The sequence below is a fragment of the Condylura cristata genome, unplaced genomic scaffold (genome assembly GCF_000260355.1).
Source record: "Condylura cristata isolate star-nosed mole 26May11 unplaced genomic scaffold, ConCri1.0 scaffold00011, whole genome shotgun sequence".
Classification (NCBI taxonomy): Eukaryota; Metazoa; Chordata; class Mammalia; order Eulipotyphla; family Talpidae; genus Condylura; species Condylura cristata.
In genome coordinates, this window is record NW_004567112.1 from 13,807,226 (window position 1) to 13,825,867 (window position 18,642).

General features: G+C 41.2%; 1 protein-coding gene across 1 annotated transcript in view; it reads left to right on the forward strand.

Annotated features, from left to right (window-relative positions):
- SORCS1 (sortilin-related VPS10 domain containing receptor 1) overlaps positions 1-18,642 on the forward strand; it is a 456,202-nt gene that overhangs the window by 332,701 nt on the left and 104,859 nt on the right. Inside the window, exons 6-8 of the mRNA XM_004680456.2 lie at positions 3,073-3,137; positions 13,559-13,677; positions 16,025-16,114. Coding sequence (XP_004680513.1) covers positions 3,073-3,137; positions 13,559-13,677; positions 16,025-16,114 — 274 coding nt within the window. The remainder of the gene's footprint in view (positions 1-3,072; positions 3,138-13,558; positions 13,678-16,024; positions 16,115-18,642) is intronic.

The following is an 18,642-nucleotide window of genomic DNA, read 5'->3' on the forward strand; positions in this document are numbered from 1 at the left end:
TAGATATACTTGAAGCTATTCTTGAGATCTCATACTAAAAATCACTGTCAAAAGATCATTTTGCATTAAGTCTTATGGCCATGCTATTTTACTTTGACTTATTGTTTCTTTAGTTTTATTAAGGTATAATGGACATATACAGTCATAATATGTTTAAATCTTGTTACCTGATAATTTCCTATATGGCTACATGCAGCAGGATATTCATAATCAAGTTACCTTGGTGGGTGGGGTGAAAATTCTTCAGTTGTACTCTCTAAGCAAATTTCAGATATACAATATATGCTATCAACTACAGAGATGCTGTTGTAGATTCCATCCTCAGACGTTACTCATTTCATAACTGAAAGTGTGTAGCTTTGACCATCTTGGCTCTGTTTTCTGCACCCTTCTGCCCCTGAAATTAGCACCATCTCAGGCACAACAGTTGGTCTTAAATCACACTCATAACCACCAGACTCCACAGTTTCAACTAAAATGTGGTATACAATGAACTTTAAAATGGTCCTTTGTAGGTTAACTGCAGTGTACATCTGCAGGGTTTCTGTCAATGACTAGACCGTGATAGCCAGCACCTCTGCAGATATTTAGCATTCTCTGGCTTCAGCTCCTGAAGCCAGTGCCACAAAGTAGAAAAGCAGCGATAATTCTTTACAATCTGCAGATCTGTAGGTCTATTTCAGCACTAGGAACAGGGGTAACATCAGCAGTAGAAATGGCTGGAGACACACTGTTTTGGGGCTTGAATATTGTTGTTGTTGGTTTACTCTAATGGAAGTATTTTAGACAGGGTCAGAGAGTTGGACAGCCACCAGAGACTTTGGAGAAACAAAGGATTCTGTGGTGTCCTTGTCTCTTTTTGTTAGTTGGTAAGTGGGGGACTGTCACCTGAAGCAACAGCTCTCGCCTTAGAGATAATAAAAGACGAAGACTGTCAGAGACACAGCCGCTACGGATGTGGGGCCAGGCACATGTGGACAGGTTGGACTGGATGCTGGGTAATTATTTTGCCTTTGCTGACACTAATCGTAAGCCAAGCAGATAGGTTTGCATGCTGGCTTCCACTGCTGCATCTCTGGAAAGCCAGCCCTCACTGAGGAACAATAGGTGTGTGTCATTTCCAGGAGGAAACTCAGAGCATCAGGCAAGGTGGGAGACACACGGCGTGCATCTCCTCAGTGATGATATGAAAAGACCAGTTCCCTGCTGAGTGCGGTAGCTTGAAGGTTGTCAGGGAGCGTGATTTCTACTTTACCGTCATGACTGTGGCCTTGTCAGAAGGGGTCAGGGATGGAAACAGTAACACACGTCAGTGTGAGCTGAGGAGAGCCGCGCCCACACCCCTGCACATGGAGCTGAGGTGAAGGTCAGAGTGTCACCAGCCGTGTCCAGAGTCCAGGAATGACACTCGTCCAAGTGTGCAGCCCTTGTCTCTTTGAAGGGAAGCCATAAAACCCTTATTAGGACATTTCTGCTTCCGAGGAAAAGAAAGAGAGTTTAATGATTCCAGCGTAGACTGAATTGTAGGTCATGTATCAATCAGTGGAATTTACTGACAGTGATAATAAGGCCTTAAGGAGACTTTTCTTAAGATGGAGATAGACTAAGCTAGCTGGGCTTTAGAATCTGTGCTGGGAAATGATTTCAAATAAGAGGCGGGCTGGGAGTGCCCTTAGGACGCTGATTAATTTACTTATTTCAAAGAGCTCATAGGCCATTAATACACACACTCCCTTCTGGCTTCACTTCTTTCCTCCCTCTCTGTTCCCTCCCTTCCTTCGTTGACATTTCACTATTATAACCTCGGCTGGAGAGATAGAGAGAGGAAAGAGTAAAGTATTTATAAGAGAGTTTCCCCAGCAGCTCTCAGGGTGTGTGTGTGTGTGTGTGTGTGTGTGTGTGTGTGTGTGTGTGTGTAGGGAGGGGCTGCTTTGACACTGAGAAACACAGAATTATTTGTAGGGAAGAGGAGAACAATTTTCCTGTTATAAATGGTAAATACTTAATGAAGAGGGTGATTTTTTAATTGTCTTAAAATAAGAGAAAACAGGCTGAAGAAGAGCATTGCACTGTGGACAGAGTTCACAGAAATACAGGATTTTCAGGAAAGGAATAGACCACTTTCGGGAAGCAGGAAAATCTGTGTGGCAAGAGATGAGGGAGCAGAAGCGAGATGGGTGTGTAGGCACAGAATCTGGGTCCCACACTGAATTCTGACTGTGATAAAAAAGTTTCACATCTGTGGTTTTAGGCATGGATTTGAAGGCTGGGCTGAGTGGCTCCTGGCAGGCAGAGGGAGGAGTTTTGAAGCCTATGATTGTTTGCTACCTAAGATTGAAACAAAGTGAAAATTCTGCAAATCCTGACTTTAAAAAAATGTATAGATGGTCCCAAACTTAATTAAACTTGCTGTATGAAAAGGCCAGGGATGGAGCATGGCTGTCTATAGTATTTATTTAACAGAATAACCATTTCCTGTTTAATATGACTCACTGCAATATTAGCTAAACAATATAGGCCCCCTACTCATTTTAATTAGACTATTATTTTCCTTACCTGTGGTGTCGGACACATAATAATGCAAGGTGCATCTGCCTTGTCCCTCCCTGGCTCAGTACAGAGAAAGGTGACTGCGCTGGTTGGGTCATGTGGTTAGTTCATAGTTTCTAGCGTGGTACTAGGTAGTTCTGAAAGTGAAAAAAAAAATTAATTAGATCGATTTGCTATGTAAATCACTGCTCAAGTCACCCAGCCAAAGCAGCCTGCCTGGCATCTGCCTGATAAGTCTTGAAAGTTTAATATACTGTCAGCAAGATTGTTTCAGGAGGACACATATGCCATGTGTGGGACTTATTTGCAAGTCTTAGTGCATAGCAAGGAATATTCTTGCCAGAGTTAAGCCTGGCCCTCATCAAATAAGGTTCCATTATCATTTTTAGTTGAAGTCAAAATTCTAGATATATTCCAAGCATCGAGGACTTAGAATCCTGTGGACCTTTGTGGCCTCTGGTCTCAGCCAAGTCACCCCAAGGCATATGCCATCACTAATGTTGATGCTTCTCCATGTTTTAGGTCGGTGATGGGGTCTAACAAGGAACCAGATCTTGTACATCTTGAGGCCAGAACTGTGGATGGTCGTAAGTAAATTAACTGTTCCCTCGTGCTCATGATATTAGCTTCACTCATTTTCCAGGCACCAGCTCTGTGGTTAAGAAAATCACAGTGATAATTATCCAGGTCATTGGAACACAAGGCTATTCTTAGTTCTTTGTAAGCCAGAATTGTCTTAGTAATTTTCAACTGTTCTCATCTAATCAAGGTCTTTTCCCCTCTAGGTGATGAAAATTTTTGAAAATTCCTATTCTCATGTGTTTTGCTCTCATTGTAGTTGTTTTTCCCCCAAAGCAAGTCTGTTATTTTATTGGGCAGTGCCTCCTTGTTTTACTTGAAATTCACAAAAATATTTAGAAAGCACAGGAAAAAAGAAAATCATCCTGCATGTCTCTTATCATATGCAGCAGGAGGAGAAAGTTTAGTCCATCATCGCTCACTCTTAGACATTCTTATTTTTTTTTAAGATCTATTTATTATGTATACAAGAACTAGGGCATAGGTCAGATGCACAGGGGTGAGAGGAGCGACAGAGTGGGGAGCAGAACAGGTAGACTGAGTGAAATACACCGCTGAGGAGAGCAGCAGGTGAGACAGGAGAGTCCTGCTGTACCATGTGGGTCAGCTCCCTGGTGGGGATTGAATTCCTGCTGCAGTGGCTGCAGAGAGCTTCACAGCGCTGATACTTAACCCCCTGTGCAACCAAGGAGATCCTCCCTTAGTCATTCTTAACCCTGCAGCCCCTAGGTGGGCTGCAGTGAGGAGCTATACTCTGTGTGCAGACTGTTGCTTTACATTCGTGATGCAGAGGTTAGTGGCAGATCCTGAATCTAAATCCATGTCTGAATGAGTAAAATATAGACTCACTAGTTCTGTGACTTGGAAATTTTGCTTTAACTCTTTATGCCTCACTTTCTTCCTCTGTAAATTAAATAAGTTAACAGCAAGGAGTTCTGTAGTAACAGAGCTCTTACCCATGCCAAGAACTGTGATCAGTACCTAATATGCTTGAGCACAGTTAATCCTCATGGTGGATATTCCCATTTTACAGATGAAGAAACCAAAGCAGATAAAGTATAAGTGATACAGTCAACCAAGAGCAACACAACTTCTTTTCCAGTTCTCTAGACCTGATCATAGATAGTTGGAGGGAGTAAGCCTTGAGGGATCAGCATTGAACCTGAGATGAGGCATTACAGAAGATAAAGGGCTGATGAGGAAAGAAAGACTCAGGTGAAAGTTCAAAAGTGGAGGGGAGAGAAAGAGATGGCTCTTCATTTCCAGAGTTGTCTGGCTCTGGGCCACAGAGCAATCATCTAAAGTTTCAAAAATATCCTTCACAATTTGAAAAGTTTATCATCAATCACCTGTGCCTGTCTATTTGCCTCCAGCCCTTCTGCACGCAGAGGTGGGAGAGACCCACACATGCCAGCTTACAGCTAAAAGCAGGTCATGCCCATGACCAGACTTCCCAGAATCCACACAAACTCCATTACTTCACACACCTGTGAGATTTTTTTCTCTACAGGTTTTGCCTCCCACTTTGAGAAATGAGTATGTTTTTGGCAGATTCAGCTGAATATATTTCTGGCAGGGAAGGACATTACTTTAGCTGGCCAGCTCCTCCCCTTTCAGGCCCTCAGGCAGCACTCCATAAATAGCACGTCCAGCACAGTGCCCAGCACAGAATAAGCCCAGTGGTTTGCCGCCCCTTCTCTAGATCTTCAGCTGGCACTCTTTGGCAGTCACTTCTTAATTGCCCTAAGGCAATTAAGTTTCCAAAATTTGGTTCCTACCTCCAATAAGTCACTTCCTAAAGCTGAAACGGTCTTACCTGCCAAGCTTGGTTTGCCCCCATTTGCTCTATTGATAAAGAGAAAACTTCTCGCCTTGATCTCTAGTTGGGTCCAGTGAGACCTGGCCCCTGTCCATTTTCCTCAACGTCATTATGCCCTTTGTTCACACCTTGACTGCAGGTCTGTGGCTTTGCTTTCACTTCTTGAAGCATGGTGAGTTCTGTCTTTCCCTCTGCCAGAAACACCCTCCTATCCAATTCAGTGAAATTAACCTCAGTGGATGGCACAGTTCTCAGTTTAAGTAACTATTTCTTTTTAATTTTTACTGTGAAATAATTTTAGACTCATATAAAACTTTCAAAAAATAGTTCAGAGCATTCCCCTTTTATCCTCATTTAGTTTCCCCCAAACCTGTAATCTAACTCTAAAACACTGTTAAAACTAGGGTAAGAATCCAAGTTTCTTATTTTGTTTGTTCTCATTCAATGTTGTTTTCTCTTTCTGGAGCTTATCACACCACATCACAGTACAGTTTGAAGTTACACAATTGAAACCATCATTGCCCAATCAATAGGATTACCAGCTGAGTACCTTGCCTCACTTACCAAGATGTCTGAAAATTTTAGAGCATTGCAGTTCAAACTGTACATGCATACAGCCCACCTAGGGATCCTGTCAAAAGTTGAACTTTGACTCGGTAGGACCCAAGAGTCTGCATTCTTCACAAGCTCCCAGCAATAGCCAGCACTGCTGGTCTTTGGAATATACTTAAGAGTAACAAATTCCCTCAGTGAAAAACTAGGGAAAGAGCTTTAGAGTCTGTCTCCCTTGACTGACTATACCTCTTGCTTAAAAATCTCTGGATGGAACTGGTAACACCCCAGATTGCTTTCATTTTCAAGCTTTGGGGATAATGCTGCTCTCTGGCTGAAGACCTCAAATGCACACAGCCTTTATCCTGAAAACCTCCAGGCCCTGGCTTTCCCTGATCTGCATGTTTTCTCTCACCAAATGTTATTCCTGTGATCCCTGCAGGCATGGAGATAGATAATGCCAAACTGTCAGCTCAGACTGAGCTTTCACAAGGCGTGAAATGTATCAGTTCTAATTTTATTTATTTTATTTTACTCTTTTTGCAAAGGCAGCATCTTCAGAAACTACCCAAGAGTGAAAATTCAATAAGGGGATTTAATTTGAAAAGTTATCCCTGTCAAAACAAAGCAGAAAAAAGAAAATATCTACCAATTGAAATAAAGGATCTAGGCATATCACCTGACCTGAGTGTATAAAGAGAGATTTTATTTTTAAGGTCTTTCCCTCTGCCTTCTCCCTCCTGTTTCTCTATGGCAGTGGGTAACCATGTCTGAGAAGAGGAAGGCAGAAGAGAGCAGTGGAGGTCATAGTGTCATCACAACTTCAGCAAATGCAATGAAGGCTGTATTTACTAAAATCTTACTCTAGGCTGGTCAGTTGCTCCAGGAATCCCAGTATCTATCTGTCTTTCCTCATTCCCTGATGGAGATTCCTCATTTTTCTAATTGTATACCAAATTGTTAAGTATATAGTTTAAGTGTGTGGAACTCATGGCTTGCATTTTTGGTTCATATATTGTGTGAGACATAGGTCAAAATATAAGCATACTTTTGATTTTGAATATGCCTATTTTTTTTTCATTTTAATGACTTTAGGAATTTATAACCAGGACAGTAAGATATTTGATTCAAGAGAAATCCCTCATAGATTGAAACACAAATGTTTATCTAAAAAATGTTAGCTTTAGTCCATGGCAAAGGCCCCTCACCTATATTTTATAATTAGTTTCTGTTTCAAGTCAAGTGGGCTCTGGAAAGCCTTTGCTCTGTGTGGATCTATAACTGGCATATGTATTTCTTAGCAACTGTGCTCTGAAGTGTGCATGTCTTGTGCTTCACAACGGTGACAAGAATGTTATTCTTCTTGTATTATCTCTCTGCCTTGGGAGGCAAACTAGAGAAGAACCACAATGACAGTCAATCACAGGAAGTGTTACCGGAGAACTCTGAACATATTTATTGGATGTGACGTTTGCTATTGGTCCCTGCATCTGAGCCAGGAAACGAAGATCTTGCTTGTTAAATACTGCATGTATGCACGCCCACTGCACACACCCAGGCTATGAAAACTGCTGCCCACCACTACATTTCAGTAGTAAAAAGAAAACCTAAGGTCTATTACTGACTTAATATAAGTGCGTGTAGTATACACAGACACGAAAAACCATTGCGCAAACTGTTGGGTTGAAAGCTTTGAAAAAAGTCATATGTTATTTAATCATGGTTCCATGTACTAACAGGTCAGAACCTGACACATTTAGTGTGTGTTAACTTAATAAACGTGTCCCTGAGAAGCATGTCTTTCAAAGAGGGACCTTTAACCAGAGAGTCTGTGAGACCAGGAGGTCTAATGAATGAGCTCAAGAAACTAAAGCCTGGCAACTTCACATGGTTTGCAGCTCTGCATTTATGCTGACCTGAAACAGCATCTTGCAGGAGAATCTGCTGTAGCAAGGGTGATGATTATTGCTTTCCCCTTTCACTTCTGGGATGAAAAGACTAGCAGCGACCTGAGTGGTGCTGTATGGGTGGCTATCTGTGCCAGCAAGGACAGGGGACAGGGGTAATTACTGGTGTCTGTGTCTATTTGCATGAGTAAGTAACCTTGGAACAACTTGCCCAAGGATTAATCTCTTTCGCTGAGGAGAATCACTGTGGCCCTTTATTCAACTGTAAAGATGACTGCCCAAGAACTTGAAATGAACTTCAGACTAGCATTTTACAAGCCAAAGTATAATCAAAGGACATGCACAGCTTTCTATAAATATCACCCCCTGATTCTGCTCTTGGGTGAGAACTGGCCATTTACTTTCTACTTCCTGTTTTCTAATCTTCTCGCCCCCTCTCCTCATTGAATGGCGTGTATGTCAGTATCTGAGTAGAACAAGTGCTGTTAATATACCATCGGCAGGTGGTAGAGGCTTCAGCTCTCAGCAGTTATTTCTATATTAACTATGGGATGTTTTGAGTTCTTAGTATGAACATAGATTGCTTTTTAAACCCACAGAGCTCCCAACCATGACAATAAAAAGGACATCTGATACTCAAATGTATCAAGTGGACAGTAAAACCCACTTCCTGACCTTCATTCCCATCCCTGAGAGGTAGTATTTTTTAATATATCTCTTCTATATTTTTCTAAAAATTCCTAGGGACAATACAGATAAATAAGTATGTGTATACATAGACAGACTCAGATATTCATGTTCAAAAATCATTATGCCAAATGTAGTGTTGCTGAATAGCAAGTAGCAGTCACTTAACTTAACTTACAATAACAAGTAAAGAGTTTCCTTTGAGCACAAGCAAACATAGCCACTCCACGCTAAGCACTGCATGGAGCCCCATTGTGGTCAGCTGAATCACTGTATCATTAATGGAGATATTCAGCTTTTTCAAACTGTGCTTGACACACACACCCTCCCTGACACTCAAACACACACACACTATTCATGTGTTTAGTCATGGTATACTGCGCAAGCAGCAAAGACCCTGAAAGTGGAATCTCTCAAAGGATTTCTTGGGTCTGAGGGTGTACAATTTTCCAATTTTCCAATTTCACATTGCCCTCTGCAATAGTTACTTTACCATATATTCCCCTCAATATGAAAATCCCTGTGTTGCATACCCCTCAGTAGCCCAAGACATTAAGACTGTTTTAAACATAGCCCATCTCATGAGCAGATGTGAAATATTTTATTGCTTTAATTTGCAATTACTTAATTAGGAGAAAGGGTAAGAATTTTGTTATTTTTTCCTTGGCTATCTGTATATCTGTATTTCCTTTCCAGTGACCCTTTGAAGGATTGCCAGTCTGCTTAGAATTTAAAAGAAGATTGACACTTTGCCATTTTTATAAGCAAATCTAAAAATCATCAAATTGCCTCCACTTCCAGCCAAGCACCAGCACTAAAGCACCAGTTGGCATTATAGGGTCACCGAATGGTGCTGCTCTGGACATGTCTCACTACCCAGGGCTTCAGGCTCCACAGCACTGGTGAGAAGGACGTATTCTGCACGTCTTACAGATCACAGTTCAGTGAAGTCAGGCCTCTTCTTGCTTACGTGTACCAAGCCAGCATGCTTGGCGTCCGCTGTCTAAAGCCTCAGGCCTCCACTCCAGCCTGACCTGTACAAGACAGCTCTCTCTCTAGATCAGTGCAAACTAGGGCCAGGATCTTCTCCCAAGCAGCAGCTGCTGCAGAGTGAGATGTTTGAAAAGAGCAGCACAGTGTCCTAATTACCTGTGGCAAAGAAAACATCTGTGTGGGAAAAGTAATGAAATTAATGCTAACATCTAGCAGTTGCATATATTAATTGACGTTAATTAATGTCAAATTACAAAATACTTCCTATGGAATCACATCATACCCTCACCAGAATTGAATATGGAAAGAGTTCATCATCCTTAATGCTATTACAGCAAGCCCCACGGGGAATAAAAGTGATTGGTCCCTCATTATGAAGTACAGCCAATTTCTTTCTGTTTCCATTAGGAGGAGAGAGGGAACAAACCAGGAGCACTTTACCATGGCAGGCTGTTCAAAATTGATCATTTACCCTTCAACTTGCAAATTTCACTTTGAGCCACTCTGAGCAAGAAATGGTTTCAAGACCTGTTCCTGGGGCTTTCTGGTGTCACCCCGTGATATATTTTGTAATGTTCAGCCCAAGGACAGGCTCGATGAGCAGCATGCTAGAAAAAGACAGGGACCAGCAGAGGAATTAGAAATGATGTGAGCAAGCACACCCTGCCCTTCCCCCTGAGAGGCGCCCACCCAGGATTTGGGTCCCGCATTTCTGCCTCCACACGATTGTGGACATATGACATACATATTTTATTCATTTCCCCAGGCAAACATATATAGACTTCTAGATATGTATCTACAACGTGCACACAACCAGGTCCATGTGCACAACTTGTGGTAACCTACTTTTCAAAAACTTGTTTTGGAATCATTTTAGATAACAGTAAAGTCACCACACTAATACAACTTCCCCTAAGTTAACATCTTATACAACCACGATCCATTTCTCAAATTTAAAAATTACCATTGGTACAATATCACTGATGATACTCTTATTATATAAATATATTAAACCTTTCTGTAAATTGTCACACTCTTTAGAAGTACAATTTTAATAGCAAGCTGGGTATGTTTCAAAATTTGTTTTGTTTTTCCTCCATTGTTGCTATTTCATTTTCTCTGTTATTTTATTATTTTAAGCAGCACTGATGAATAATAATTTCCTAAGGCAGAATTCTCAGAAATGAACCTGAGGTCAAACTATCTAAATTTTAAGGCTCGTGAGTTATAGTTCCAAATTACCCCACTACAGAAGATTTTTTTCTGTAGCTAGGTATATCTGTTGAAACTTAGATTGATGTCAAAATACATTTAACAATAATTGACCCCAAACTTACTCAAGTTTTTCGTGCAAAATAGACTAGTGGAAATAAGCAACCACTAAGCCAATTAAGTTTGAAACCCATACTGCCAGTTTTATAAATTACTGTATCTTCGCTTCATTCTCTTTATTTGTAAAATCATTTGAAACAGTATATTTTTAGTATTGGGAAGATTAAATATACTAAATAAATGTGAACATACTTTAGAGCATGCAGCTATTCAAGTAAAGGCTAGTTACCCAGTTCTTTTCTTCCCAAACCTCCAAGGTTCATGTTTTCTGTATAGCTGAGTTATAAATACGAAAAGTATATTTTTGTATTTTCCATCTAATGCTTGTTCAGGGATCTTTGAAGAGGAGGTTGAGGTGAAGTCTTAATAAAGAAACTCATATACCTCATTATAATTAAAATAAGCAATATGTATTTATCAAGAAATCCTCATTAGAAGGCAATCCTAGAAATTCTAATTGGAAGTAGTATGTGTAATTTGAAGCCTAAGACCTCTTAATAAGGAACCTTTGATTCAATTTTGTTAATCATTGTTTTTGTTCATTATCTTACCTAACAAGAAGTACAAAGGACAACTCTAGGCTCAGTACAATCAGACTCCATGATGTCATCTGGAAACAGGTTCTTTCTAGTTCACTTTTCATATTCATTGTTTAAGCTTAATTATAGATTAGCTCTTCGCAGACCAAAAAGACCAGAGCTGTCCCAACCAACACATTGAAAATATAGTCTTCTACAGAGACAAAAGAGGGTCTTTTGCTACATCACTGGGAGCCTCCCTGCAGGCCCTTCAAAGAGCTCTCTTTCCTCTAGGAAAGGGCTTGTAAACCCTTTCCTAAACCAGTCCATGGCCAGAAGAATAAAAGGACCTTGAATAGGCATAAAGCAAAAGGGATTAATCTGCATTCGGAACTACATGGAAGAAGTTCCGGTATTGACTCTTTGGAAAAAATGGGTATTGGATAAGTCACCAACAGTAACTCAATTCCATTGAATCAGTCTCATTTAAGGACCCAGTATTATGCCCAAAATTGTACTCATTGGGAGAACTAGCAAACAAAAAACAAGGACAATATTGTATTACCTATAGCAACTGTCATTTATAAAAATTTGAGTTTGATTACCATTTAGCATCTATAATTCCAGTGACACTTTTACTACCAGACTATAAGAGTTGATGTTGGCATCTGTGTTTCATGGTTGTGAGGTTGGCAAACTCAGGAAGAAGAAGTGATTTCCTTGAGCGACGCAGGGACAACATGAGCTGAACCCTACCCAGCACTCATGGACTTCTGTCCTTGTTTCAAAGACCCCATGCCTCATTTTGAAAAGCAAAAGTCAACTAAAGATTGTGGATTCTGGTGCAGGGTGAAATTGTAAGGTAAATATTTTACATCCTGTGGAAAGTATTCTTGGAAGGGCTGAGTCCCAGAGGATTCCTTCAAGGAGAATGATTGAAAGTCATGCCTTAAAACTGTGAAACTGACACTATGAAAATGTTAGGAAAAAAATAAATAAAAGAAATAGAGAAGGGTGATAAGAAGGGTCTTCTTTAGTTTATCACTGGAGGCGATTTCATTAGGATCAGACTGGTAAAAGTGCTTGAGCACTGTGCATGCCCACAGATGGCAAGGAGGTAAGTGTGACTGGATTAAACTTTCCTCCCCCTGTCTCCTGAGGGCTTATGAGCAGCATGTTATTGGTCACCTAGACCTAATGTCCATCGTGCCCCTTAGCAGTAATACTCATTGAATACAGGCTTTCCCATGGTCCCTGAGTAAAGGTGCCTCTGGAAATTTCCTTAAGAGAAGTCATTAGTGAATCCTTATACCCACCAATCTTGCTATTGCCTACTCCCATTTCATATAATTATGTTCTCTTTTTCATTTGGAAGAATGGAGTCCTGTGTGAATCTCCGATGTCCTAAAATCAAACTCACTCATTTGTTGAACATCAAAAAAAAAAAAGTAAAATAACTTCATTTTTTATTGTAAAAGCTGTGCTCCAATGACAAGACATTTTCTGACAACTATTAACTGATTATGTACTCTGTACTAGGAATGGTGTTCAAATCTGGGCCTGCATTAGTGAATAATAACAATGAAAAAAAGATCTCTTCTTCATACAGGTTGTATTCTGAGGTAGGCAGCAAAAATAAATAATAAGCAAGGTAATTTTTGATCATGATGAGTTCTCTGAAGGAAATGGACAGGATGGTGTGTTATCAAACGTAATCATGGAAAACCCTGAGAAGTAATAGTGAGCCGAAATCCAAACCAGAAACTCCGTTGGGAACAGCCTGAGGAGAAGCATTTTAGGGAGAAGATAAACGCATCCAAGTGGTAGAGAATTTTGCCAAGTTTCTGAACATAAAGTGGAAGATGAGAAAGAAGAATCACAGAGAGAAGAGATTGGCCTGAGGGGAGGATGGAGTGTGGGGTGGTGGAAGGCTTGAACTTATTCTCTATGCTTTTAGGCAAGGGCAGTTTGAGTAACAACTTGAGGTCTGGTCGGTACAGAAGTCAGGATAGTTGTGTGAGAAGCAGGTGCAGGAGCCCGTAGGAGGAGCGGAAGTGGTCATTTCCAGAAGGGAATTAACAGAGAGCTGGCAAAGTCTTAATATGCCGACTTAGGAAACGTGAGCCATCACCCTCTTACTTAGTGATTTCCTCTACTCTGTTTCACTTCTAATTAGTGGTAGAAGGAAAACTTTTATCAGCCACTCTAGTGTGAGAAGATTGGAGCTTGCATGTTTACCTGCTTCCTGTTTGTCAGTCCAAGAGCAAAACGTGGAGAGGCGTTTGTCTATTACCGTGGAAAAAAATAAGCATGAAGTCACAATTCTTGTTGCCAGATTTTAAAAACATATTCATTTGGGTTGGAAGGGGGAAATTAATTGAAGAGAATTTAGTATTTTAAGATGGCAAGAATAGATAGAAGCATGGGAAATAGTGGCGATTGTATTGCTAGAAAGTGCTGATAGTAGTACTAACTTTATCAATTTTATCAGGAACAGGAAACAATGTAGTGATCAAAAATGTAAGGTTTGTTTTGCAACCCGAGACAGGGAGGGAGACAGGCCATCTCGCTCACAAGCTGACACCCTGGCACACAGCCCACGCTGCTGTTTGGTTTTTCAGATTCGCAGTACCTGACATGCCGAATGCAGAACTGCACAGAGGCCAACAGACACAGGCCCTTCCCCGGCTACATTGACCCTGACTCTTTGATTGTCCAGGACGATTATGTGTTTGTTCAGGTAGGAAAGATCTGCGTCTATTGATTGTCTCAAAGACATTCTCTCGGGTTCCTCTCTCTAATGCAGCCCCTTTTGCTTACACTCCTCTACGAGTATAAAGGAGAGAAAGAACAAAGCGATGATCTTTGCAACAACAGGAGCATTGCCAAGTGAGGAAGCTACTGCAGGATATTCATTTCGTTCTTCTGGGTGGTGACTGAAGGACTTTATGAGCTCGGATCACAGGGGGCTAGAGTGTAATGGCGTTCCCTAGTGAGCTGGGCACTGCCATCAGTCCACTGCCCAGTCTGCTTTCTGTGGAAGCCCTAGCTGTCCTATGGAGGGGATGAGCTGATATGACAAGCTTTTCCTAGCAGGAGACGGGTCAGCCAATCAGCCTGCTTAAAAATAAGTGGGAATGGGAAGCTGTAGGTGGCTTGAGATGGTGGGGGCAGAGGTGACTGGTGCTGTAATCAGCCTTTATTGTCATGCACTCTTTGTGATTAGGATAAAGAGGATTTAGATGAGGTGACTTCTTTCAGTGTTTTCACCTCCAAAGAGAATGGGAAAGCATCCAAAAAGCTCCTGTTTCCTGAGTGACTGAATTCCTCAGGTGTGCTTTGCTGCTTTTCAGCATATAAGGACAATTTTAGGTTTATTTGGATTATGCATTTAAAGATTCAATAATTTCCCTCCATTTTAAAAAGTGGAGAGGTTTAAAAATGACAAAGGTACGATTGCTAAGAATTTTATAAATAGAATTTCACTTATGACTGGGATAAAAATCTAAACACTATATAGTTATCTGGACAACAATTATAATTTAGGATATCTAATTCCATGTTTTGAGGGAGCGAATGTTCAACTGCTTAACATCAGCCTGTGTACTTATAACATGTTTCAAAAAAGATCACACAAACACACATAAACATTTCCTTTTTCTTCAAGGAGATAAGTCATGGATACACTGATAAAGTCAGCCTCAAAATAGGAAGTGACATTAAAACTGAAAATGTTTACATTTAGTTCTACCTTTGATATATTTTTCTATCAGTATTGCTACCAGGAAGAATTCCTGGTTTCTAATATACAGCCCTCGTAAGTGCCTTACAAATGAGAATCAGTTCTGTGTTTTTCTTTTTTTTTATAACAGTTCTGTGTTTGCATAGACTTTCTATTCACACCTCTGTGAATATTATCATGTGACCCACTGCTAGGACAAAGAAGTAATCTCACCACATACAGGTGAATAGGATAACTTTCCAGTTTTTTCCACATTTCCAAAAGGTTGATGAACTCCAGATATTTATAGCGGAGAAGAGTAGCTATATTAAATGCTAGACGTGGAAAAAGGGACTTGCAGGATTAGAGAAATGGGGAGATTTGGTCCAAGAGAACAAACTTCCACTGTAAGAGAATATTTCCTAGACTTAGTATATAGCCTGGCAACTCTAATTAATAAGCTGTATTATATACTTGAAAGTTCTTAAGAGAGTAATCATTAATGCTACCATCACATACACACACACAATCAAGGAAGGAGTCTACTGTGAACTTTCTTAGAACCATTTCATAATATGCACATGCACCATGTACCAAATTGTCACATTGTACAGCTGACCCTTGTACACGCTGTCTGTGAATAATGTCTCCACGCAGCGGTGTAAGAAGAATACCTACGCAGAAGAGAGTCTTGGGGGGGGGGGGAGGCCCAGGACCCTCTGCACTGTTGGTGTTCAGGTTGGGGTGAGACCACCCCCTTACCCCCAGAGGGTTCTTTGAATTGTGGTCCTGGACCGACCAACCTTGAGGCGAGGGGGGCTGGCTCACAAATCTCTTCGGGCAAAAAAGATAAAAAATGCCTGTGTATCATACTCCTGCCTTGAATTTCCTTCTGATGCGTTAACTGCTCTGCTCCGTGTGGACATGGCTGCCATGCTGAATGTGGCAGCACCTGGCATGAGGGTGATGTCTCTGGAATTGGGGTTCCAGAGACGGAAAGTGCCTGTGCTGCTCCTGTTCGACCTGAGCTCGCTCTCTTTGGGTTGACATGGGGACCTGGGTCAGGTAGATGGACGCTGATGACCTCCATCCTTATATCCCAAGACCGTTATCATTAACAAAGGAAAAGTGTTTCCTGGCTTCTGAAAGCCAACTGAAGCCTGGTGTTTTCATCTAGTAGCTTCCGCGGGTCCCAGACCCGATCAAACGCACTGCATAAGCTGTGGTCGAGCTAAAAGCCGGTTTTTGCACTTGTCCACGGTGTCATTCCTGCGGCCAGTTGGCAGTCTCCCCTCCACTCAGTGTCTGTTCTGTGACCTGTATCTGCCGCGCCAGCCCCTCTTACAGCCCTTGTGTCTCTGGCCAGCTGACGTCGGGAGGACGGCCGCACTACTACACGTCCTTCCGGAGGAATGCCTTTGCCCAAATGAAGCTACCCAAATACGCTTTGCCTAAGGTATGGCCTGAGTCGTCTTCATTTCATTTTATCACTTCCTGAGTCTCATGTTTGCACCTCCACCCACTCCTAAGTCTGCTTTCATTTTCCCAGACTTTTATTTCTTTTCCTCCTGCATCTCTGTGTCTCGAGTTCACTTTCTATCGTTGCCAGTCTCCAGTCTCCTTACTTACAACTCTCTTTCCACTCTCTCACACCCTGTTTCTTTCTGTGTCTAACTGACACCACAGGTATTGGATCATCTGAATAAGCTGACAATTGATTTGCTTTTGATTTTCAAAAAGAAAAAAAAAAAAGCCTTTAACAGTAGTGTTATATTCTTCCCAACACAAAAGCATACTTTCGATGCAAGGTATGTCAATGTAATGGGTGCTATTCATTTCTGTTCCATTTTATTGCTGTCAATTGTTTAGTGAAAGGTGATCCAGCCCTATGACATCCCACCTTTACTGTCTCACTGGATGACACGGATTGCCTTTATAGTCTGATCCGCAGAATTCTAATTTATTTAGATTTTCCCAAGGACACACTCCTTTGAAAATAGTGGTGGACGAAAAAAGACCCTCAAATGCAGGAGTCTCTGGCTGTTTTTTTTTTCATAAATACTGAAGGAACTGCGTTAATATGGAGCGCCACCTAGTGGCGCTAAGGCTGATTTTGTGACTGCGGTAAGCTGGAGATGCGCTTACTGCCGCTGTGATGTTTTAAATAGCCAGAGATTGTAAAGGTGTTGTGCCTTGCTTTTCAAGCAAGGAAGATGGAAGTGGCTGAAAGGGGATTGCGAGTTTTTAGTAGCTTTATAGCTCAGCTTTGAAACCTTAGGGTTAAACAAAGAACATAAAGAACTTTCTTTGATTGCATTTCCATGACACTTTCCTTTGCATTCTTTGCCCTTGGCTGTAGAAGATAGTATGCTATCCAGGACCAGCGCTAATTTGCCACCTGGGAAATCATGTGATAGATATAGCACAAGGACAGTGCATGCCCCCCTTCCCAGAGAGCCAGGGTAGCCAGTGGCACTGCCTTTTCCAAGCCAAATTATCCTTCGTAGGCACCACTCTGTTTCTAACGACAGCAAAGTGAAAGGTGGGCTGTAAACCTCAGTCCATTAGAGATAATGGCACACGTTAAATTGCACTATTAACTCCAAAGAACTATATGCATGTTAGTAGTTATTATTATTTTCAGCTGCTAAGAGATTAATGATAGTGGTAATTGCCCAGAACTATATGTCTCTACATGTATATTTTTAATGTTCCTTATTCTGGGTTTGATTTAAAGTATTTTCCAAAAGGAAAGGAACTTAAAGCATATGGGAACGGTGCCTTAGATGGGAATGGGATAAAGTCAATATGTAGATAGGATATTGAGTGTGTTAAAATTACCCTTGATAACCTCTTAGGAAGGTTTAAGAGGCAGATGAATAGAAGATGTTACCTAGTTCAATCCAACAGAGCTTACTTTTCTCTTGAACCCTGAAATAAATCGATGTCCCTTTTATTGAAATTGGTTCCTTCTAAGATTTATAATTAAAAAAAAAAATAATTATATTCCATGCAGTGAGATACCCTTGCTCAAGAAGCATGTGGGGATTGAAACCAAATCAGGAGAGAGCAGATTTGCTCACTTATCTCTTGGACTATATGTTTTGAATGGGATGATCTTGGTCAAAGCAACAGCTATTTGCAGCAGAACTGAGGCTGGACCTCAAGTCTCCTGACACCCTAACTAGCAGTCTGTATCTTACACTTCTCTCTCCTGGAAAATTTCTGAAAGTGTATATAATTGAAAGAAAGTAGCATGTCCTCCACCCAATTTTAATATACCAAATTGCCTCCAGGGACAAATCCCCAGTGACCCAAGCATCCCCAGAAATGGTCGTTTAATATTAAAGAAGCATCTTCGGCACTATCGCTGAACTGTTAGGAAACACACCTTAGACTGCTTGGTCACTGTTGACAACACCTTCGTCCGCCCAGGCATCTGGCCCATCTGGAAAGCAAGGTCTTACTCTGAAGCTACACCCACTATCGCTCCCTTCCCCATGCTCTCCCAGATGACTATGTTCCATCACTCAGTCTCATTTGAGTTGTGAAGGTAGAACACAGCCATTAGAGTATCCCCAGGAAAACGGCAGCCAGTACAGGAAGAGGAAATATTTAGCCCAAGTGGGTATTTGTTATTTAAGGCAATGAGCTGCCTCATTACAACCCCATTATACCTTCAAAGAAAAGCACCACCTGGGCAGAGCAACCTGTGGCAAAGGTGCATGTATCTCATGGCCTTTTGTCAAAGCCAGGGCTGTGGTGGCTGGACAAGAACAAAGCTCCAGATCTACCAAAGAAGGCAAAGCAGTACTTTTGTGCTCAAATTTTCCTTAATCATCTACTGCCATTGTACCAGATCTAGAGAGACTATGTTAATTCTGAGTGTGTGTGTGTGTGTACATATACAGATAGAGATAGATAGATAGATAGATAGATAGATAGATAGATAGATAGATAGATAGATAGATAGATAGATAGATA